Raw genomic sequence first — 24361 nt, 5'->3', positions numbered from 1 at the left:
TTTCACAAACAAATCCAGGTGAGCGGTACCGGCTAACTTGTGTTATATACTACTCCTATTCGGAATTTAACCTCCCCAGACATTTCAGCATCATATATGCATCTCATGTGGACTCGTAACAGGGTGGTCCCAGCTTTCGATGAGGATAGCAGTCACTATTTATGCGCTCAATTTAGTAGTAAGTCAGGTCGTCCTCGTTCGCAACAAAGAAGCACATATATTTGTCGCTGTTCAACCTTTCCTGCTGTTGGCGGGGTTTGTCTCCCATTCTTTTGCCAGTGCGTGGAATTCGCAAAAGAGGACGGCGTCGGGTTGACTTCACGCTCTAGTAAGTCATTGAAGCCAGATCAAATTAAGAGCGCGAGCACAAAATCTCTTGACAAGAAACAATCGTATCTCGCAAAAGTCACCATAATTTAACCCACGGACCGCCCCGCAATCGCCACCAAGTCAAAAAAATCTCGTCCGACCAGCAAGCCCACACCCCTTCCCTCAACATACGCCAGAGGCTTACTCAGCAGCACATGCAGAAAATCCGGCTGCGCACCCAGATGATACTTCATGTACGCGACCACGACCGCAGTCGCCCATATATTCCCATCGACCTGCAGGTCTGCCGCTTTTCCCAATATTTCGACACCCACAAGCGCCCCCAGTTGAGGCGACGGCGTGAACGAGCCATCGTAATTCTGTAGCGAGATGAGAGCGTACACTTCCTTGGGAACGGGTGGGGGGCGAGGCCCGGATACCTGTGGTTGTGCTGCACGTCCTGGGAGTCGTGCCCTCAGACGCGTGTTACGGATTGGATCGAAGACTGGTGATGGGACGCGTTGGATTGGATCTTCGGGGCTAGACGACCGAGAATTGGTCCATCGAGAATCAGTGGAAGAGCCTTCCAATGAACTCAGCGTGGAGAATGTATCCGTGCTCGAGTTGTCGTGTTGAAATGAACGTCCACTCTGACTCAGCAGCGAGCTCGAATGGGATTGTGCAGTGGAATAGTATGTGCCGGGAATCGGCCTCTGGTGTCTTGGGTTTGTCGGGGCAGTATCTGAGAAGAAACTGAATACCGCGGAAACAACCTGAGACAAGTTGTCCAAAGCAGTCTGCACGGTGATCACATCTGTTTCCAGAGGTTGCTGTGGTGCATCGCTATAGCGACGCTGAGACCTTTGCCAAGACGTCGAACCGCACAGTTGGTTCCTCGCTGTCTCCCTTTGGGACTCTATGGCAACAAAAGACGTGTACTGGCTCGCAAGGTGGTACTCAAGTCCTAAGCGGACGATCGCCGCTTTTCGAACCTCCTCATTCGAAGCAGGTGCCATAGGTTCGGGAAGCGGTGCCCTACCTTCTGCGAGGTTCTTCATCAATTCACGTGCACCCATAGTATGCAGGAGTGGTATGGACGGCTCATCCTTGAATGGTTGTTTGACTGTCGTGACAGGCACCACGAGCTCGAGAACCCCTGCCAAGCCTTCAACCTTGGCACGCAACCTCACTTCACGAGGGATCGATCGAAATGCAACGACTGCAAAGACATTGAAGCGCATCCAGGGTAATACCTTCGTGATCCTATGCGGGGCCTGCTGCACCAGATGCGGTGGCTCCAGCTGCACAGTGCTGGGCGGAAGCAAGTAATGGTGACTCGAGGGTGAGAAGTTGACAGCTGGTGGGTTCCCTGAACCGTGCCAATCAACCGTGATGCTCTCGATCAGGTGTGTTCGACCAGCGTTCAGAAGCCTTGCGCACTTCGCTACGACGTCCTCGGCTTGAACAGCAAATAGACATTCACCCCTGCCTTCGCGAGCAAGGCGCTCGCACATGGCTGATGAGACACGTTCACCGATCACGAGGGTAAACACCCTCAAAGGTGCTTCGGGCCTGCAGCCATTAACAGCCGCGGAGACCACCTTGAATGGGTCGAGGTTTGCAGAGGACTGGTTTATCATCAGTTTGAGTACGGGCATGATTGACATCAGACACACATTAGAGTCGGATGATGACCTCGAGCGCTTGGTTCTCGACAAGACTTGTGTCACTACTCTACGACATCGCGCAAAAATGCCCTCTTGCTGCCCCACTCCAACGTGTATGTCTCCGTCAGTGAGGACGAATACCGTAGTTGGGCGATCGCGATCACGTGACGCAAGAGCAGACTGTAGGGCATTCGCAGTGTCCTTTCCGCTGACATCCACTTGCATGGCTTGTATATTCGATATCTGCACAAGTCGCTCAGTGTTAGTTGCTCTAGACGGAGACAGAACACGATTACCGCATCTTGCATGGTTGCTTCGCTGAATGGCGCACTTGTCTCCCACATACCATCAACCTCACTCGCGAAGCCGAACATATTGAAAGTTGTATCTGAGTCCGGTAACAGGTGGAAGAGAAGATCCAGCGTGCGCTTAGCAGTCTCCATTGAGGCTCCGCTCATGCTCGTGCTGCGATCAATGACGAAGATGTACTCTTGTGCAGAGACGCGTGGCATGGTGAACTTCGGTACAAAGGAGAGGTGCATGGCAATGGTATTCGCATGTTTGGGATCGACTTCGGCGAAACATCGAGGTTGGTCGAGGCCGACGGCATGCACCATCAACACGAAGTCTTGATCTAGGAACGTCGTAGATGCCCAAGTTGCGGTCATCCGACGTTCAGACTGTTGTCCGGCACGCGTCTTGTAGCGCAGGAGAGAAATCGGGTGAGTAGGGCTGCATATGTCCTGAATCATATCGCTGGTTTGAACGTCCACGGCGATTTGAACACGCGTCCTTTCATTAGTCGTGAACCCATCGAGCATGGCTGCTGGTGTATCGCTGTGTCGTTCAGCGATGGCCATTGGAAGCTGTAGACAGACATGGTCTCGTCTTCCCTCATCCAAAAGATCCATTACAAACTGGCTCGCTCATCAATAATGCATTCATAACGACCCGAAAGTGCACTCACCGTCAACCTTGCGGTAACCTTCTGCCGTGCGGGAATTGAGCCAACTGAAATCGTGAATACTGGATCAAAGGTCAAGGTCAGCGCTCACCAAGATCGTCATAATGTGTCATACTACCTTCCGTCACCCATTCAACATGTCCTGCAGTATTTCGGGCACCTAATGTGCTGCTCGCAGCTTCTGACTTCTCCTTGGCGACACCGACTATAACCTGACCATCGGCATGTTCGAGTTCAAAACCACAAACCGCGGCCCTCGCTGGAAGAGGGAACACGTATTTGGCCCTGCTGGTAGGGCTTTCTGACGTATTCACGAACACTTGAGAGAGCATAACCCTCGCAGAGACTAGGAGGAAAGAGGAATACTGATTAGTGGTGGTGCATTTGTATCACTTTTCCGCTCACCGTCGACCATCCATACTCTCACGTCGACCTCTTGAAGTGGCAAATGAAGAAGACGTCGGTCTAGGGAGCGATATACGATGCCTGCATAGATGTTCATAGTTGTGCAGTGACGAGACAATGTGGAGATATCGCCCATGCATCCTTGAACGTCTTATACTTGGATTTTGACGCCTAGAACAACAGTTCCAGCTAAAAGCAAGCCATTTCAGATCATGCAGATGCGTAGACAGGACTCAAGGTCGTGAGACCCTGCGCCGCCATGCCGAAGCTCCTGCGATGAACTGCAGAACGTCTTCCAGGCAAGGGAATTTAAGGACTCGATGAATGGTAATATGCATCGTGTACCCTCCGAAGTTCGGAGGATCTCGCCGTGGTTGAACTTCGCCGCGAGAAATCTTATACATTTGTCGACCGGTCAATATCCATACCGAAGTCCTGTGGTTATCAACTTCGTGGCGCCTGTATCGAAATGACTTTGTTGTCCTGCCCCAGTGCGATAGAATAGCACGCATACCGTGACTCCAGCGGCGACAATTTTAGTGCTGGTCAGAAATTTTGCAGGCGATGGCGATTTGGCGTCTCCTGTAAACATAGAATAGTCGACTCGGAGGATCTTGCCGCTCGGATTTCCAGCGTTTTAGGACGACGATTGAAGGGGAACCTTCAACACTGGTTCCCCAAAAGCTGGACTCCGGATGTCGAAGAATCAAACTTTGTGGAGTGGTCAGATTTAGAGTATCCGTGCTTGGTGAATGCTATTCGAAAACATCAGCCAGAGGTCCAAGAGAAAGATGATTCAAATAGCCCCACTCAATTTTATTTCGTGCAAGCAATATACATCTCATTTGCGAGTGACAGCTGCAGTGGGAACGGAACAGAAATGCAAGTATTTGTCGCGCTTGCATTGTTGAGAGTCCACGACACGAGTTTAATGATTTATCCAGCAGGTTCCAATCTTACGAGCCCACACCCGTTGTGCCTTCGGCACAGGAAGCAACTTCACAAACTTAATAATTAACAATTGATAATCATAGCAGAATTTTGAAAATTTTGAAATAAATTACATTTTTGAGCAGTATTCAGGATTTTGACAAAAGTAAAGGTACAATCTACTATACAACATAAAAGTACATAATATGTAAATCAATCAGCAATAGAATCAGTCAGTCCTCTAAGTACTTCTGTATACACAACATTGGTCGTCTTTGTGCCTTCTTCATGCTCTGGGAAAATAGCAAACACTCTCTCTGGATGAGTGCAGTGAGACAAAGCCACACAAAGCTGTCCATGACTGAAGACAGGAGTACGCAAATCAAGGCCAACCCACTTGACACTCTGACCTTGAACCTTGTTGATTGTCATGGAAAATGCAAGATGAATGGGGAATTGAAGCCGCTTGAGAGGAATGGGGTTTTCTTCAGAACTCGCCTCCAGAGTCATCCGAGGAATCAGCACGGTGTTCTGATCTTGATGCCGAGCTTCATCATTTCCATCCCTAAGAATGTGACACCTGAGGATGCGCGTGGTCCAAGACAGGAGGATCATGCGAGTTCCATTATAGAGTCCCTGTGAGGGGTCCAAGTTGCGCAAGAGCATCAGAGGAACGCCTGCTTTGACCTCTAATCTGTGCAAAGGAAAGCCTGATGGGGTGAGGGTATGAAGGAACTCTGCGGGGATGTAGTCATAGTCTTTCTCAGTGACTGAGTCTGCACTGGTGAAGACTGCCTTTTCTCCAGGGAATAATTGAAGAATTGTGGTATTGATTTCATCCACATCGGTGTTCTTTGCGGAGAGGATGGTGCGATCGAGGAAGTAGGAATCATTCAAGGGAGGATGGTTAGGGAGCAGAATTTCAGAGTACAGGGCATTGATGAGAGACTGCACATTATTGTTGCCACAGCGTGCAATGGGGAGGGTCACTGTGCCATCTCCATCTGTGCCCTTACCAGCTCCGATCTCAAGGAGCACCTGTGCAAATCGATCGGAATCAGGATCTTGACCCAGACGCATATTTCTCTTGAGGTGGAAGATATGAACCTTGGGCCAGAGGCGAGATCTGCAAAAGGTAGCACCCACTATCTGCTCCCTGGATCCATGAGGCACCACTGGCAGTGTCTGTCTGAAGTCTCCTCCAAAGAGCATGGTTATTCCTCCAAAGTCAGCATCGACGTTCAGAAGATCGCGCAACGTGCAATCAAGGCATTCCAGGTTGTGACGGTGTAGCATAGGAATTTCGTCGCAGATGATTAGACAGGTGGCCTTGAGAAGCTCATGGACAACATCTCCTTTATTGATGTTACATGAGCTATCCTCATGAATGGGAATGGGGATCTTGAATCGCGAATGAGCTGTACGTCCGCCTGGCAGGAGGAGAGAAGCGATTCCAGAGGAAGCCACACATAGGACGATCTTGCCTTCAGCACAGATTTTTGAAGCGATGAGTTTGCAGAGATATGTCTTGCCACATCCACCTGCACTATGGATGAAGTATGTATGTCCAGGTCTTTGGTCATTACGATGCATTGCATCATCAACCACTGCATCAAAGACCGCCCTCTGCTCTTCATTGAGAGAAGGAACTCCTCTATCCACTATCGCCTGAAGATCCTCCGGGTCATACTGGAGTTGCTCAGCAATCAGCTGGTTGCCCTCAATGGCCCCCCATCTTGCTGCCATTTGAGGTACTGGCATGTGAGGAATGGCTTCCAAAGACTTTCCATTTTTGCAAAGCACATTATCAATGAGATAGAGACTGTAGTCATGAATGTTGTGTTCAGTAGGGTTGGGCATGTTATATGGATTGCGAGTGAGACGGGGGCGCAGATCATCACAGAGATTGTCCTTGAAGTGGTTCCAAAGCTCTTGAGGGCTTGTAGGGTTGCAGTGGAGGAGGATGATGGCAAAGAGATTATGCAGACCATATCCAGTGCGCATATGAGAGGCATCCTGCAAGCACTGGATCCATTCATTATCATCATCAAGCAGACCCCTTCACTGACATGCATCCTTGAAAGTCTGGCAGAGAACACCATCGACAGTACGAAGGTGTTCATAGGAGGTAGCCCCTTTGAAAAACAAAACACGGTAAGTTTGATTGATAGAAATTGTTCCAGACATCATACCTTTTGTCACAGTCAAAAGCAATCTCAGATAGAAGCGCTCTGCAGAGCCAGGTGCAGCAGCATACATTCTTCCAATTGCTGCTCCATACTGGCGTGTCTTCCAGGCATTCTTGGTCCACACGAATTTTGAGGGAAAGTCTTGGTATAGGTGGTCATGGGCTCCAGCTGCCACCAAGTCGGCATTGGCATTGGCTTTGAACCATCCAGTGAGGCAAGTCTCCCTGGCTGCTGCACGCTCAAGAACGTTCTGGGCATCTTCTGCAGGGTCATAGACCACCATTTGTTCATTTGGGAGATGAACTGGCAAGCGGTAGACGGAGGGCCATTCATAATGCATGGAAAATTCAAAGATGCGCCATGCAGCCTCATTCGAGCTGATATATCTGGAGTCAAGATAGGATTTGACCTCGTCCACCGCTCCTCTCATCTCCAAAGTGGCGCGGTCGTTTCCTTTGTAGATGTACTTGTGGATATATTTGACAGACTTGATAGAAGCGCAGACTTCCAGGTTGATGTGGCAGTTGAATTCCACCAGCAGTTGTGGGGGGTGAGGAACAACATCTTTGTTGGTGAAGACATTGTTATTCTTCTGGATGGTGCGGCCATTATCAGGTCTTGCATATTCTGGATAGCCGTCTTCCTTCATGGACGTCTGGGGACAGAATGACTTTGGAAAATGTTTTTTGCACCATCCATTCTCCAAGCAATGCTGTGGAGTGCAAGGGCCATGAAGCATGTATTTTTCCATGGCCTCATAGAGTTGGGGGTGAATGTTTCTATCAGGAATCTGGGCAGAGATGAATGAATCGATCTGTTCCACTGTGCATATCTTGTCGTTTGGATCCAGGAAGATGAGGAGATGCATGTGAGGCAGACCACATTTCTGATATTTGATGGTGTACACCAATCCTGCAACCTTTCCATAGTAGCCTTTGCGAACCTTCTTCAAGAGGGCCTGTTGTTTCTGATAGAATACTCGAGCCACCAAGTCTGGACGGTCCACAGCACTTTGGCCTGTATAAGTGATTGTCAGCAATGAAGTTATAAATAATGCATTGAATATGAATTCTTACCTGGCAGGAGATTCTCAGTAATCTCAGGCCAACTCCCATTTGCAGTCATCGTCAGGAAGAGATCAGGCTTTTTGCAGGCACAGCAAATGGCCAAAGAGTCTTGAAGTAGCTGATGCATGTACTGAGGGCTCCCAGTATGAGAGGAGGGAAGAATGATGGAGCGACCTGTCTGAGCCAAATCATCCACACCATCATTGAGCACATTGTCTGTCAAACCCCGGTAACAGTCTGCCCGGAGCCGCTTTTGGTTGTTCTGAACCCAGTTCAACTTACTCTGCTCAATGGATGCCCATGCATCAACCACATACTGCTGGAAAAGTCTTCCACCACGAAAAATGTTGTTGTGGTCCATGTGAATGGGGCGAGGATGAAGGCGATAGGCATAATACAGCAGCTGGGTGACTTGTTTTGAGCGTGTGGCAGGTTCACCCTCTCTAACATTGAGAGGGATATCAGAATGCCAGCCCTCCTCGCCAGAAGGAAAGAGAAGGACGTAGTGAAGAGTTGCATATGCATGGCTAAGCTGGCTCATGTGCTGAAGTTGACCTCCTTGAAGTCGCAAGACGATATCGCGTTTGTCAGACACCTCTTCAGATCCATCTCCAGGAATAATCACAGCAATTTCATCGGCAGTGGGAAGATTATATCTTCGACCATCTGAGCCCTCCTGGAAGTGAATGTGTACACGAACATCTGTGTGCTGCTCTGGAGGCTTCTCTCGCATGACTTGATAGGCCTGTTTATAAAGAGGAGCATAGGGATGGCTTCAATATAGCATGTCATGGAGTGCTCTGAGAATGCGACGATCAAGACCTTCATTTCCAGGTCGGTTGGCACGGATGTCAGTGGCTTCATCAGGATCATAGATATAAAGTTGGGCATACGATGGCTGACGACCTTCTGGAGGCATAAGACTGCCTATGAGATGATGGAGGGATCCATGGATACGAAAAGCATTTGGGCCAGAGCCTTGAAGAGCATTGTCCTCGATATTGACGCCCACCAATGTAAATGCAAGAGAGCTGTTGTACTGACGAATCTTGGAGACAAATGTTCGGTCTGTATACGCCTGCTGCAGCTCGGGTGGCCATGCTGGAAAGGGTGGAAGGCTGACTTTGCCCTGCAAGCAGCACATACCAAAGTGTGGATTTCGTAAAGAGGAGTCAGAGAGTCTTTCGCATACAAAGTGCCTTGCGTGGCAGTTGGGACACTCTACATCAAGGGGACCAAGAGTATGACGGGCAATAGGCTCTGCATATGGTCGACCTCCACCATGGATAGGAAGATTCTGAGCAGGTGCCTGGTTGGCATGCTCCTCATCTTCTGCCTCAGATCGCTGACGATCTTCCTGCTGCCAATTTCTCCTTCTTTCCTCATCATCATTGTGCTGTTCTTGAGATGCTGGATTATTATATTCACGTAGTGCTGCTTCTAGATGCTCCTCTTCCTCATGGCGGTGTTGGTTCTCCCCTGCCTGTTGATGTGCTCGCAGAAGATCCTGCTGACGATCTCTTTGGAGCTGCTGCTGGCAAACAAATTCCAGATTGCCAAGATATACTTGCTGAGCTCTCTGCTGTTGCAAGTGAAAGGCCTCTTGATCTTCCTGGGCTTGTCTACGAATACGCTCAGCTTCTTGCTGCCATAATAATTGCTCTTGAATCTGTTCCCGATGAAATGCCTCCTGTGCTTGTCTATGAAGCAATTCATTTCTGATCCTCTCGTTTTCTATTTCCTCTGCCTGTAAATGGTGTTGAAACTGAATATTGAATGGTTGATAATCTGGTTGAGGTGGTGCGGGTAATGGTGGTGCAGGGTTAGGAGCGAAGTAGCGGAGAGGATTTTCAAAGTTGTGAGGACCAACTGCACCCTCATAGTGAATAGGGCCATACATGGGAGGGGCAGGAGGAATTACAGGTTCGTTAGGGATGTGAGGTTGCTGCGGCGGCTGCATCCCAGCTGCCATGAGCTCTGCCTGTGCCTGCTGTCTTATCTCATCTCTTTCCTGTTGCTGATGAAGATTACGTTGACGGCGTCTATCATTATGAGCTGCATTCATTTGCTCATTCAAGCGTGCATTATAATCAACCCAAGGAAGATGATGAGCATGAGCATGCTCCACATGTGCAATCGCATTTCGTGGCAAGCCGGGATACTGCCCAACTGGTAGAGGTTGATATGGAAAGTCAGGGGGAGGTTGCCATGCAAAAGGTCATGGAACAGGCCCTGCTTGTGGCAAATTAGCTGGCATGAAATTTGGCTGTGGTACAGGAGGTGGAGGCCTGTCCTGAACAGCATGCCGACGATTGCGTCTACTGGGAGATGTCATTTGAAGTCGATTAAGTCTATCATGTTCGCATTGGGAGTGTCAATCACGTTCTGGTGTTGTCTGTTGCAAATTTCTAAATGGTGCAAAGTGACATGCAGACATTAGCATCATGCACCTTATATGCATAGTCAGTGACTCACGGGACAGGTAGATTCTGATCCATGTTCACTATTTTTTATTTAAACAGTTGTTTGGCAGGTTCAAAATGAGTTGCCTGAACTCATTAATCAAGTCAGAATTGTTGCATGTTTCTATCATTGTTGTTGAATAAAAATGAAACCCACAAAAGGTGTATTACACTTTATTACACTTGGCTGCAGGGGAAGGCAATTTCACTCGAGAATGCAATTCAAAAGCAGCAGCCGAGTTGTGTAATCAATTGTGTAACCAAGGTTCTATTATTGCTTTTGCTAATCTCAATGCCAATTCCCCCATGGTAGGAAAGCTGTGTTGTTTGTCCATGTTGTGCGCAGAGCGCAGTAGGTGTGGGGATTACTGTCCACTATATTGCATTTAGAAGGAATTTTGGACTCTGTAGAATTTAGCCTCTCGAAATCTCAATCTCACTTTTTTGAAGTTTTTTCTCAACTCAACCGTTATTAGCAAGCTCAAGCGAGAAAACCACGTGAAATTTCTAAATTGAGGTTAAGCGAGCTAAGCACAAACCATGTGGCCCTTAGCGAGCTACGCGTCTCCCACACACAGCCACAAAACCAGTCTCCCTTTCTTCTTAGACTAGCCCAAGCCCATTGTGCCTTCGGCACAGGAAGCAAGCAGAGCACTTTGTGCTCTGCTGGAGGCACCTTTGGTGCCTTGTCTCACTGTGTCTACATATTATTTAGTTGTGTAAAATCAATCATTTCTTACATCTTACATTTTAAAAATATTATATAGTTTTGTTTTAGTTATGGGATGTTGCACAAACAGTTTGACTGAAGGTTACCTGGGAAACTGGCTTGCGATCCCTTCAGTCAAACTGTTTGTGTCTTGCTACTGACTCATGCCTTTCCCCTCAATTCTCCCATCTCTCATCTCCCATCTCCTGTGTCCTGTGTCCTGTGTCCTGTTGTCCCATTGTCCCATGTCCCATGTCCCGTGTCCCGTGTCCCGTGTCCTGTGTCCCATGTCCCATGTCCCATTGTCCCATGTCTTGTTTTCCCATTGTCTTGTGTCCTGTGTCCCATTGTCCCATTGTCCCATTGTCCTGTGTCCCATGTCCTGTTGTCCTGTATCCCGTTGTCCCGTGTCCCATTGTCCCATGTCCCATGTCCTGTTGTCCTGTATCCCGTTGTCCCGTGTCCCATTGTCCCATGTCCCATTGTCCCATGTCCCATTGTCCTGTTGTCCTGTATCCCGTTGTCCTGTGTCCCATCCTCCCATTGTCCTGTCCTCTTGTCCTCCTCTTGTCCTCCCATCCTCCCATCTCTCATCTCCCTATTCACCCCATTTCTCCATTCTCCAACTTCCCATTCCTCTGTTTACCCATTGCCAAATTTTCCCATCTTTATATTTGCACATTTTTGCATTTTCACATTGTTGCATTTTGCATTTTTCACATTTTTCTACTTGCTTGGTGTTCTCTTTTCTCTTTTCCTCACAAAAATCCCAAAATCCCTTGTTGTCCTTCAATTTTTACTATTTATCATGTACTCACAGTTACAGTACATATAAAATTCATTGTTGTTGTGCAAAATGGAGGGACAGTGAGCACCTGCCAAATTAGTCAACCCTCGTATACTAACAGACAACGGTTTTTCGCAAATTCAAACTCCGGTTGACAGAACCACATGGGATTCCTTTTTTCAGCGACCTTACCGACGCAACCGAAACAACCGACACTGCCGAAATATGCAGATTACGCGTCTCTCACGGTTTCCCCCATACCATTCTCCCTTACTTTATAGATGAGTCCAAGCCCGTTGTGCCTTTGGCACAGGAAGCAAGCAGAGCACTTTGTGCTCTGCTGAAGGCACCTTTGGTGCCTTACCTCACTGTGTCTACATATTATTTAGTTGTGTGAAATAAATAAATTCTTACATCTTACATTTAAAAAATATTATATAGTTTTGTTTTAGTTATGGGATGTTGCACAAACAGTTTGACTCATACACTTCCTCCCAATTATCTGATTTCCTATCTCCCATGTCCTGTGTCCCACTGTCCCACTGTCCTGTTGTCCTGTTGTTTGTCCTGTTGTCCCGTGTCCCATTGTCCCGTTGTCCTGTTGTCCTGTTGTCCTGTTGTCCCATGTCCCATGTCCCATTGTCTGTCCTCCTGTCTTCCATCCTCCCATTGTCCTCCCATCCTCTTGTGCTCTCATCCTCCCATTGTGTCCTCTTGTCCTCCTCTTGTCCTCCTCTTGTCCTCCCATCCTCCCATTGTTCTCCCATCCTTCTGTTGTCCTCCTATTTTCCTCCCATCCTCCCATCCTCCCTATTCACCCCATTTTTCCATTCTCCATCTTCCCATTCCCCTGTTTACCCATTGCCAAATTTTCCCATCTTTATATTTTCGCAATTTTGCATTTTCACATTTTTCTACTTGGTGTTCTCTTTTCTCTTTTCCCCACAAAAATCCCAAAATCCCTTGTTGTCCTTCAATTTTTACTATTTATCATGTATTCACAGTTACAGTACATATATAAAATCATTGTTGTTGTGCAAAATGGAGGGCCAGTGAGCACCTGCCAATCCCATCTTTCTATTTTCGCATTTTTCACATTTTTCTATTTGCTTGGTGTATCCCATTGTGGCTCAATTTTTACAAATTCCCAATTTTGGACAGCGAGCTCGTATAGTAGGGGACAATGGTTTTTGCAAATTCAAACTCCGGTTGACAGAACCACGTGGGATGCTTTTTTCAGCCACCTTAGTGAAATAACCGTATCTAACCTTCGCCAGCTGATGCTGGCGAGGCCTACCAACACCATGTGCGCTACGCGGAAATGCCCAAATACTCCCACCTCCCCCCCCTCACCCTTCTCCCTTACTTTTTAGACGAGTCGAAGCCCGTTGTGCCTTCGGCACAGGAAGCAAGCAGAGCACTTTGTGCTCTGCTGGAGCCACCTTTGGTGTCTTGCTTCACCATGTCTGCATATTATTTATTTGTATGAAATCAATAATTTTTCACATCTTACATTTAAAAAATATTATATAATTTTGTTTTAGTTGTGGGATGTTGCACAAACAGGGAGACTGAAGTTTACCTGGGACACTGGCTTGTCATCCCATGGCCTCGTGCCTTGGCCATCGGGATGCAAGCCAGTGTCCCAGGTAAACTTCAGTCTCCCTTTTGTGTCTTGCTATTGACTCATGCCCTTCATCCCAATTCTCCCATCTCCCGTTCTCCTGTCCTCCTACTGCTCTAATAATGTCACATCACCCATTTAATACATCACTCCCATCCAATCAGAAATCAAATCATATTATAGGAACAACTCTAACACAAAAAACTATTCAGAAGGCTCCCAGCCAGGTGGAGGGCCCTCCCTGTGTAGCTCATCCAAATGCCGACGCTCCTCTCGACTTTTTCCCTTCTTCTGCTCAAAGATGTGCTTTTGCCAAGCATCCACCACTTTGCGACACTTTCGACATTTCAGTGCCTCCTCCAACTGAGAGCAGAAGGTATCCACATCCCTATCATCACTCTTGCGGTCATGCTCAAGTTGCTCTTCCCACCACATGATATCCTTTGCCAACTTTACCTTAGATCGTTGCAGGTCATGGAGTTGCTGATCCATGGCATTGCGATCCTCTCGCCGAGTGGCGACCTTAGCATACGGGTCGTTGACTTGTCTCCGTTCAAGACGCGTCATGTGGCTCTTGGACCAGTGGTGATGGAGTTCAGCAGACCAGTCGGTCACAGCAGGCACCGACAACTCAGAAGCAGCAGGTACTGGAGGAGTTGTGGAGGTGGGAGGTGGGGCCAGCATGTTGACAGGCTGGCGATAACGTCGCTGCAGGCAGGCAGCAAAACTTGCATCAAAGCCCTGCAGAAGCCTGGCATTCCAGTCGACAGTAGGTCTGGGCTCCTGCCTTGCAGCTACCATAAATATACAATCAAACAGACATGGAGAGAGAACAACTCACCTGGGGACATGGCCCGGAGTGTCACATGATGTGGCCAAAAATGCACCAGAGCCAGCATCAGGTGCTGAGGAAGCACTGAGAATAGTTGCTGTAAATTGTGTGATCAGACAAAAACAGATGCCAAAGAACTCACATGGTGACGTGACCCAGTGTGACAGGGAGCTCCGTGTCATGTGACATGTCCAAAAACGCGTCCAAACCATTGTTAGGTGCTGGGGAAGTGTTGGAAATAGCCATGGTTGAGTGTTGAGGGCACTGAGAGGCAGTAGCTGATGGTGAGAGGTGATGGCAGGTGATCAGAAGCGACGGCAGGTGATTGGGAGCTGATGGAATAGTAGAGCAGTGTTGTGTTGTGTCGCGTCGCGTCGCATCGGTGCTGAAAAAAAAAACCATGCAATGTTGCTAAATCGAGTGAAATGTACATATAACCAAATTCGGACAGCGAGCTCGTATAGTAACGAACGATGGTTTTGGGAAGTTCAAACTCCGCTTGACAGAACCATGTGGGATGCTTTTTTCAGCTAACTTAGCGAAATAAGTGGGAAACACATGGCGTCCACATGGACGCCATGCGACAAAACGTGGTGTCCATGTGCAGGTGGCTGCATTCCCACCCTCCCCCCTCACCCTTCTCCCTTACTTTTTAGACTAGCCCAAGCCCGTTGTGCCTTTGGCACAGGAAGCAAGCAGAGCACTTTGTGCTCTGCTGGAGGCACCTTCGGTGCCTTGTCTCACTGTGTCTACATATTATTTAGTTGTGTGAAATCAATCATTTCTTACATCTTACATTTTAAAAATATTTGTTTTAGTTATGGGATGTTGCACAAACAGTTTGACTGAAGGTTACCTGGGACACTGGCTTGCGATCCCATGGCCTCGTGCCTCGGCCAGCGGGATGCAAGCCAGTGTCCCAGGTAACCTTCAGTCAAACTGTTTGTGTCATGCTATTGACTCATACACTTCCTCCCAATTATCTTGTCCCATGTCCCATTGTCCCATGTCCCGTGTCTCGTTGTCCCGTGTCCCATTGTCCCGTGTCCCATATCCCATTGTCCTGTTCTCCCGTGTCCCATTGTCCTGTGTCCCATGTCCCGTGTCCTGTTCTCCTGTTCTCCCGTGTCCCATGTCCCATGTCCCGTGTCCCATTGTCCCATGTCCTGTGTCCTGTTCTCCTGTTCTCCTGTGTCCCATTGTCCCATGTCCCATTGTCCTGTCCTCCTCTTGTCCTCCTATCCTCTTGTCCTCCTGTAGCCCTCTCATCCTCCCATTGTGTCCTCTTGTCCTCCTCTTGTCCTCCCATCCTCCCATCTTCCTATTCACCCCATTTCTCCATTCTCCATCTTCCCATTCCTCTGTTTACCCATTGCCAAATTTTCCCATCTTTATATTTTCGCAATTTTGCATTTTCACATTTTGGCATTTTGCATTTTGCATTTTTCACATTTTTCTACTTGCTTGGTGTTCTCTTTTCTCTTTTCCCCACAAAAATCCCAAAATCCCTTGTTGTCCTTCAATTTTTACTATTTATTATGTATTCACAGTTGCAGTACATATAAAATTCATTGTTGTTGTGCAAAATGGAGGGCCAGTGAGCACTTGCCAATCCCATTGTGGCTCAATTTTTACAAATTCCCACGTTTGGACAGTGAGCTCGTATAGTAAGGGACAATGGTTTTTTCAAATTCAAACTCCGCTTGACAGAACCACATGGGATCCTTTTTTCAGCGACCTTACCGACGCAACCGAAAACAACCGAAATAACCGACACCATGTGGGCTATGCGAAAATGCCCAAATCCTCCCACCCCTTCCCCCATACCCTTCTCCCTTACTTTATAGACTAGCCCAAGCCCATTGTGCCTTCGGCACAGGAAGCAAGCAGAGCACTTCGTGCTTTGCTGGAGGCACCTTTGGTGCCTTGTCTCACTGTGTCTACATATTATTTGATTGTGTGAAATCAATCATTTCTTACATCTTACATTTTAAAAATATTATATAGTTTTGTCTTAGTTATGGGATGTTGCACAAACAGTTTGACTGAAGGTTACCTGGGACACTGGCTTGCGATCCCGTGGCCTCGTGCCTCGGCCAGTGGGATGCAAGCCAGTGTCCCAGGTAACCTTCAGTCAAACTGTTTGTGTCTTGCTATTGACTCATACACTTCCTCCCAATTATCTTATTTCCAATTTCCCGTCTCCCGTCTCCCATCTCCCGTCTCCCGTCTCCCGTCTCCCGTCTCCCGTCTCCCGTCTCCCGTCTCCCGTCTCCCGTCTCCCGTCTCCCGTCTCCCGTCTCCCGTCTCCCGTCTCCCGTCTCCCGTCTCCCGTCTCCCATCTCCTGTCTCCTGTCCTCCCATCCTCCCACCACTCCAATAATATCACATCACCCATTTCATATATCACTCCCATCCAATCAGAAATCAAATCATATTATAGGAACAACTCTAACACAAAAAACTATTCAGAAGGCTCCCAGCCAGGTGGAGGGCCCTCCCTGCGTAGCTCATCCAAATGCTGACGCTCCTCCCGACTTTTTCCCTTCTTTTGCTCAAAGAGGTGCTTTTGCCAAGCATCCACCACCCTGCGATGCTTTCGATGCTTACGTGCCTCCTCCAACTGAGAGCAGAAGGTATCCACATCCCTATCATCATTCTTGAGGTCTTGCTCATGTTGCTCTTCCCACCACATGATGTCCTTTGCCAACTTTACATTATATCGTTGGAGGTCATGGATTGTCTGATCCATAGCATTGCGATTCTCTTGCCAAGTGGTGACCTTAGCATACGGGTTGTTGAGTCGTCTCCATTCAAGACGCGTGATGTGACTCTCGGACCAGCGGCGACAGAGTTCAGCAGACCAGTCAGTCACAGCAGGTGCTGACAATTCAGAAGGAGGGGGTACTGAAGGAGTTGTGGAGGTGGGAGGTGAAGCCAGCATGTTGACGGGTTGGCGATGACGTTGCTGCAGGTGGGCAGCAAAACTTGCATCAAAGCCCTGCAGAAGCCTGGCATTCCAGTCGACAGTAGGTCTGGGCTCCTGCCTTGTAGCTACCATAAATACACAATCAGACAAAGAGAGAGAGAGAGAAAAACTCACCTCATGACATGACCCAGCATGACTGGAGTGTCATGTGATAATGCGCCCGAGCCAGCATCAGGTGCTGAGGAAGCACTGGGAATAGCTGCTGTAAATTGTGTGATCAGACAAAAACAGACACCGAAAAACTCACATGGTGACGTGACCCGGTGTGACAGGGAGCTCCGCATCACATGACGCGGCCAAAAACGCGTCCGAGCCAGTATCAGGTGCTGGGGAAGTGCAGGAAATGGCCATGGTGAAGTGTTGAGGGCACTGAGAGGCAGCAGGATTTGATAGCTGATGGTGAGAGGTGATGGCAGGTGATCAGAAGCGACGGCAGGTGATTGGGAGCCGCTGGAATGGTAGAGCAGTGTTGTGTTGCGTCGCGTCGCGTCTGGTGCAGTCGGTGCTGAAAAAAAAAAACCACGTGAGGTTGCCAAATCAAGCGAAATGTACATATGACCCAATTCGGACGGTATAGTAACGGACGACGGTTTTCGGAAATTGAAACTCCGCTTGACAGAACCACATGGCATCGCTCTTTTCAGCGACCTTAGCGAAAAAACATGGCGTCCATGCGACGAAACGTGGCATCCATGTGTGGGTGGCTGCATTCCCACACCCTTCTCCCTTGCTTTTTAGAGACGTTCCCACACCCTTCTCCCTTACTTTATAGACTAGCCCAAGCCCGTTGTGCGTGTCCCAGGTAACCTTCAGTCAAACTGTTTGTGTCTTGCTACTGACTCATGCCTTTCCCCTCAATTCTTCCATCTCTCATCTCCCATCTCCTGTGTCCTGTGTCCTGTTGTCCTGTTGTCCCGTGTCCCATGTCCCACTGTCCCGTGTCCCATGTCCCATTGTCCTGTGTCCCATTGTCCCATGACCCGTGTCCTGTGACCTATTGTCCCATGTCCCGTTGTCCTATGACCTGTGTCCCGTGACCTGTTGTCCTGTGTCCTATTGTCCTGTGTCCCGTTGTCCCATGACCTGTGTCCCATGACCTGTTGTCCCGTGTCCTATTGTCCTGTGTCCCGTTGTCCCATCTCCCATTGTCCCGTGTCCTGTTGTCCCATGTCCTGTGTCCCATTGTCCCATGTCTTGTTGTCCTCTTATCCTCCTCTGGTCCTCTCATCCTCTCATTGTCCTCCCATCCCCCTGTCATCCTCCCATCCTCCCATCTCCCTATTCACCCCATTTCTCCATTCTCCATCCTCCCATTCTCCTGTTTACCCATTGCCAATTTTTGCCATCTTTATATTTTCGCATTTTTGCATTTTCACATTTTGGCATTTTGCATTTTGCATTTTTCACATTTTTCTACTTGCTTGGTGTTCTCTTTTCTCTTTTCCCCACAACAATCCCAAAATCCCTTGTTGTCCTTCAATTTTTACTATTTATTATGTATTCACAGTTGCAGTACATATAAAATTCATTGTTGTTGTGCAAAATGAAGGGCCAGTGAGCACCTGCCAATCCCATTGTGGCTCAATTTTTACAAATTCCCAATTTTGGACAGTGAGCTCGTATAGTAAGGGACAATGGTTTTCGCAAATTTAAACTCCGCTTGACAGAACCACATGGGATCCCTTTTTCAGCAACCTTAGCGAAATAAGCATTCCAAGCGGCTTGTAACCGAAAAAACCGACACTGGCGACACCATGTGCGCTACGCGGAATACCCGTCTCCCACCCCTTCCCCCACACCCCTCTCCCTTACTTTTTAAGACGAGCCCACACCCGTTGTGCCTTCGGCACAGGAAGCAACTTCAGGAACTTAATAATTAATAATTGATAATCATAGCAGAATTTTGAAAAATTTGAAATAAATTACATTTTTGAGCAGTATTCAGGATTTTGACAAAAGTAAAGGTACAATCAAAATACTATATACTTTTGTTTAGTTGTGAGAAAATAGGACAGAGGACACAGGAGAATTAGACACAAACAGTGAGACTGAAATTTACCTGGGACACTGGCTTGCAATCCCGTGGCCTCGTGCCTCGGCCAGCGGGATGCAAGCCAGTGTCCCAGGTAAATTTCAGTCTCACTGTTTGTGTCTAATTCTCCTGTGTCCTCTGTCCTATTTTCTGCTTTCCCGTTTTCCTGTCTCCCATCTCCCGTCCTCCCATTTGATACATCACTCCCATCCAATCAGAAATCAAGTCATATTATAGGAACAACTCTAACACAAAAAACTATTTAGAAGGCTCCCAGCCAGGTGGAGGTCCCTCTTTGCATAGCTCATTCAAATGCTGACGCTCCTCCCGACTTTTTCCCTTCATCTGCTGAAAGATGTGCTTTCGCCAAGCATCCACCACCTTGCGATGCTTTCGATGCTTATGTGCCTTCTCCAACTGAGAGCAGAAGGTATCTACATCCCTACTATTATCCTTGAGGTCTTGCTCATGTTGCTCTTCCCACCACATGATGTCCTTTTCCAACTTTGCGTTAGATCGTTGGAGGTCATGGATTTTCTGATCCATGGCATTGAGATTCTCTCGCCAAGTGGTGACCTTAGCATATGGGTCGTTGAGTCGTCTCCGTTCGAGACGCATCATGTGGCTCTCGGACCAGCGGCGATGGAGTTCAGCAGACCAGTCAGTCACAGCAGGCGCCAACAACTCAGAAGGAGGGGGTACTGAAGGAGTTGTGGAAGTGGGAGGTGGGGCCAGCATGTCGACAGGCTGGCGATGACATCGCTGCAGGCGGGCCATGAAACTTGCATCAAAGCCCTGCAGAAGCCTGGCATTCCAGTCGACAGTAGGTCTGGGCTCCTGCCTTATAGCTACCATAAATACACAATCAGACAGAGACAGAGAGAGAAACTCACCTCGTGACATGACCCAGCATGACCAGAGTGTCACGTGATAATGCGCCCAAGCCAGCATCAGGTGCTGAGGAAGCACTGGGAACAGCTGCTGTAAATTGTGTGATCAGACAAAAACAGACACCAAAAAACTCACATGGTGATGTGACCCGGTGTGACAGGGAGCTCCGCGTCACATGACGCGGCCAAAAACGCGTCCGAGCCAGTATCAGGTGCTGGGGAGGTGCTGGAAATGGCCATAGTGAAGTGTTGAGGGCACTGGGAGGCAGCAAGATTCAACAGCTGATGGTGAGAGGTGATGGCAGGTGATCAGAAGAGACGGCAAGTGATTGGGAGGTGCTGGAATGGTAGGGCAGTGTTGTGTCGCGTCGCGTCGAGTCTGGTGCAGTTGGTGCTGAAAAAAAAAACCATGTGAGATTGCCAAATCAAGCGAAATCTACATATGACCAAATTCGGACGGTATATAGTAACGGACGACGGTTTTCGGAAATTGAAACTCCGCTTGACAGAACCACGCAAAATTTCTAAATCGAGGTTTAAGCGAGCTAAGCGGAAACACATGGACAAAACGTGGCATCCATGTGCGGGTGGCTGAGGTTCCCACACAGGTCTCCCTTTCTTTTATGACGAGTCCAAGCCCGTTGTGCCTTCGGCACAGGAAGCAAGCAGAGCACTTCGTGCTCTGCTGGAGGGGCCGTTGGCCCCTCCAGTCTTTATCATTTCAACACAATTTCAATAAATAAATCTTTGTCATATACAAATACACATTTATACAATCTGTTGTACATCAATCTTCAATCAGTCTTCTAACCACCTCTGTGTACACTATATTGCTTGTCTTTCTCTCTTCTTCATCTTCAGGGAAAATCACAAATACTCTTGATGGGTGAGTGCACCGAGACAAACCCACATACAGCTGTCCATGACTGAACACAGGTGTCCTCAAATTTAGACCAACCCACTTGACACTCTGACCTTGAGCCTTGTTGATAGTCATGGCAAATGCAAGTCACACAGGGAATTGTCGACGCTTCAGAGGAATGGGGTTCTCTTCATCACTGGCCTCCATGTTCATCCGAGGAATCAGCACAGTGGCTTCATCTTGACCATCCACTTGATTGTTGCCCTCTTTGAGAATTCGACACTTGAGAATCCTTGTGTTCCAATCCACCAGGATCATCTGAGTCCCATTATACAGTCCCCGTGTGGGGTCCAAGTTGCGCAGGAGCATCAAAGGCACTCCTTTCTTCACCTCCAGTTTGTGCAGAGGGAACCCTGATGGGTTGAGAGTGTGAAGGAACTCTTGAGGGATGTATTCGTATTCCCTGTCTGTCACTGAGTCTGCACTTGTGAACAACTTCTTGTCTCCAGCAAATGAGTCGAGAATTGAGGTGTTGATCTCGTCCACATCAGTGTTTTTTGCAGAGAGGATAGTGCGGTCCAGGAAGTAGGAGTCAGGCAAGGGAGGATGATTGGGTTGGAGGACATCAGAGTAAAGTTTGTTGATCAGGGATGGGATGTCATTGTTGGGACATTGCATTCCTTCTGGGAGAGTCACTGTGCCATCTCCATCTGTGCCCATACCACCCCCAATCTCAAGGAGCCATGCAGCAAATTGATCAGATGCAGGATCTTGACCAAGACGCATGTTTGTCTTGAGGTGGAAGATGCGAAGTCTTGGCCAGAGGCGAGATCTGCAAAAGGTGGCACTGACAATCTGCTCCCTGGATCCATGAGGAACCACTGGCAGGGTCTGTCTGAAGTCTCCTCCAAACAGCACAGTAATTCCTCCAAAGTCGGCATCAACACCAAGAAGATCGCGCAAGGTACGGTCCAAGGCTTCCAGGTTGTGACGGTGGAGCATTGGTATCTCATCACAGATGATCAGAGAGGTGCGCTTCAGAAGCTCATGGACAGGATCGCCCTTCTTGATGTTGCAGGTGCTGTCCTCATGGATGGGGATGGGGAGCTTGAAACGCGAATGAGCTGTTCGTCCACCTGGCAGAAGGAGAGAAGCAATTCCAGAGGAAGCCACACAGAGAACAATCTTGCCCTCAGCACGCAGTTTGGAAGCAATGAGGTTGCAGAGATATGTCTTGCCACATCCACCTGCACTGTGCACAAAGTGAGGATGTCCAGGTGTTTGATCATCACGATTCATGGCATCTTCAACCACTGCATCAAAGACTTGTCTCTGCTCCTGGTTGAGGGTGGGCACTCCTCTATCCACAGCTTCCTGGAGAACGTCCTGGTCATAGTCCAGTTGCTCGACTATCAGCTGGTTTCCCTCCCTGTCCCCCCAGTTCATATGAGAGCGAGGTATGTCAGGGAAGTTCACCTCGAGGGACTTGGCATTCTTGTGAAGAAGACCATCGATGAGATAGAGACCATAGTCATGGACCTGCTCTGGAGTGGGATCCTGTATGTGCAGTCGATGAATGAGACGGTGACGCAGATCATCGCAAAGATTATCCTTGAAGTCGTTCCAAAGCAGATGAGGGTTGGTAGGGAGGCAGTGGAGGAGTATGATGACAAAAAGACTTCGCAGGCCATGTCCAGTGCACATGTGAGAGGCCTCTCTCAAGCATTGCTTCCATTCCCCATCATCATCAAGGAGACCTCTGAGCTGACATGCTTCCTTGAAAGTAGCACAGACATGATCGTCAACAGTGCGAAGGTTTTCATAGGAGGTAGCCCCTTCAAAAAAACAATAGTCAGCAAATGGCAGACATGAGAGGGATCAAATGATACACACCTGGAACGACAGTCAGAAGCAATCTCAGATAGAAGCGCTCTCCAGAGTTGGGTCCAGCAGCATACATCCTTCCAATTGCTTTTCCGCGTTGGCGTTCCTTCCATGCCTTCCTGTCAACCCAGACAAAGCGGGAGGGAAAGTCTTGGTAGAGATAATCACGTGCTCCAGCTGCCACCAGGTCTTCATCAGAATTGGCTATGAACCATCCAGTAAGGCAAGTCTCCTTGGCTGCAGCACGGTCCAGAACATCTTGGGCATCATCCTCAGGATCATAGACGACCATCTGCTCATCAGGGAGGTGGACTGGCAAGCGGTAGACAGTAGGCCATTCCTCATGCATCTGAAATTCAAAGATGCGCCACATAGCCTCGACAGAGCTGATGTATCTGGAGTCAAGGTATGATTTGACCTCATCCACTGCTCCTCCCATCTCCAAGGTGGCACGGTCGTGTCCTTTGTAGATGTACTTGTGGATGTACTTGACAGACTTGATGGACGCACAGACCTCCATGTTGATATGACAGTCGAACTCTGCCAACAGCCTTGGAGGATAAGGAACAACATCTTTGTTGGTGAAGACATTGCCATTAGGCTTCTGGACTGTGCGGCCATTGTCAGGTCGTGCATACTCTGGATAGCCATCGTCCTTCATGAGTGTTTGAGGACAGAAGGTCTTAGGATAATGCTTCTTGCAACGACCATTCTCCAAGCAACGTTCTGGAGTGCAGGGACCATGGAGCATGAATTTGCTGACAGCTTCATAGAGTTGTGGATGGAGGTTCTGGTCAGGAATCTGAGCAGAGATGAAGGAGTCGACCTGCTCTGCAGTGCGTATCTTGTACTCTGGCTCGAGGAAGATGAGGAGATGCATGTGGGGGAGACCACGCTTCTGATATTCGATGGTGTACACCAATCCAGCGACCTTTCCATAGAAGCCATCGCGAACCTTCTTCAAGAGGGCCTGCTGCTTCTGATAGAACACTCGAGCCACCAAGTCTGGACGATCAACAGCAGTCTGACCTTTATGACTGATCAGCAATGAAAATCATCAATAAGGCAAAAATGCGAACTAACCTGGAAGAAGATTGTCAGCAATCTCAGGCCAACTCCCATTTGCAGTCATGGTGAGGAATAGGTCTGGTTTTTTGCATGCACGACATATAGGCCAAGGAGTCCTGAAGGAGTTGATACATATAGCGAGGACCTCCACTATGAGAGGAAGGAAGGATGAAGGAACGCCCTGTCTCAGCCAGATCATCGATGCCATCATTGAGGACATTATCTGTCAAGCCTCTGTAGCAGTCCGCCCTGAGCTTCTTCTGGTTGGTTTTGATCCAGTTCAAATTGCCTTGCTCGATAGTAGCCCAAGCATCAACCACATACTGCTGGAAGAGCCGTCCTGCACGAAAGATGTTGTCAGGCTCGATTGCAGGTGGACGGATGTGAAGGCGATAGCCATAATACAGCAGCTGGGTGACTTTTTTTGCACGACCACGACCACCCTCAGGGAGACGGAGAGGAATGTCAAGATGCCATCCCTCCTCACCAGAAGGAAACATGAGGACATAATGAAGGGTGGAATAGGCATGACTGAGCTGGCTGATGCGGCGAAGCTGACCACCTTGGAGTCGCAATACAATGTCACGTTGATCAGAAACGTCCTCAGATCCATCTCCAGGAATGATGGCAGCAATCTCATTGGAAGTAGGAAGATTGTATCTTCGACCATCACTGCCTGGCTTGAAGTGAA

At 48.4% G+C, this 24361-nt stretch overlaps 4 protein-coding genes across 4 annotated transcripts; all 4 read right to left on the bottom strand.

Annotated features, from left to right (window-relative positions):
• Window positions 1-416: 416 nt before the first annotated feature.
• On the bottom strand, window positions 417-3442 carry EDB91DRAFT_1242451 (uncharacterized protein; the record flags this gene model as incomplete). The annotated part of the gene is made up of 6 exons (XM_041322183.1): window positions 417-1937; window positions 1986-2219; window positions 2273-2893; window positions 2944-3002; window positions 3059-3286; window positions 3346-3442. The coding sequence occupies 6 exons, from the start codon at window positions 3440-3442 to the stop codon at window positions 417-419; spliced, it is 2760 nt and encodes a 919-aa protein (XP_041183963.1).
• A 9875-nt stretch (window positions 3443-13317) lies between these two features.
• EDB91DRAFT_1077227 (uncharacterized protein) lies at window positions 13318-14191 on the bottom strand (the record flags this gene model as incomplete). The annotated part of the gene is made up of 3 exons (XM_041314915.1): window positions 13318-13900; window positions 13955-14029; window positions 14088-14191. The coding sequence occupies 3 exons, from the start codon at window positions 14189-14191 to the stop codon at window positions 13318-13320; spliced, it is 762 nt and encodes a 253-aa protein (XP_041183962.1).
• A 2218-nt stretch (window positions 14192-16409) lies between these two features.
• On the bottom strand, window positions 16410-17285 carry EDB91DRAFT_1077226 (uncharacterized protein; the record flags this gene model as incomplete). The annotated part of the gene is made up of 3 exons (XM_041314914.1): window positions 16410-16992; window positions 17049-17123; window positions 17182-17285. The coding sequence occupies 3 exons, from the start codon at window positions 17283-17285 to the stop codon at window positions 16410-16412; spliced, it is 762 nt and encodes a 253-aa protein (XP_041183961.1).
• A 1939-nt stretch (window positions 17286-19224) lies between these two features.
• EDB91DRAFT_1242445 (uncharacterized protein) lies at window positions 19225-20096 on the bottom strand (the record flags this gene model as incomplete). Its single annotated transcript, XM_041322182.1, has 3 exons — window positions 19225-19807; window positions 19860-19934; window positions 19993-20096. 3 exons carry the CDS (start codon window positions 20094-20096, stop codon window positions 19225-19227), a joined length of 762 nt encoding a protein of 253 aa, XP_041183960.1.
• Window positions 20097-24361: the final 4265 nt, after the last annotated feature.

The sequence above is a fragment of the Suillus paluster genome (assembly GCF_016628075.1).
Source record: "Suillus paluster strain FC165 chromosome Unknown EDB91scaffold_2, whole genome shotgun sequence".
Lineage (NCBI taxonomy): Eukaryota > Fungi > Basidiomycota > Agaricomycetes > Boletales > Suillaceae > Suillus > Suillus paluster.
The sequence above is the reverse complement of the archived record's forward strand: the minus strand, read 5'-3'. Positions and strand labels throughout refer to the sequence as shown.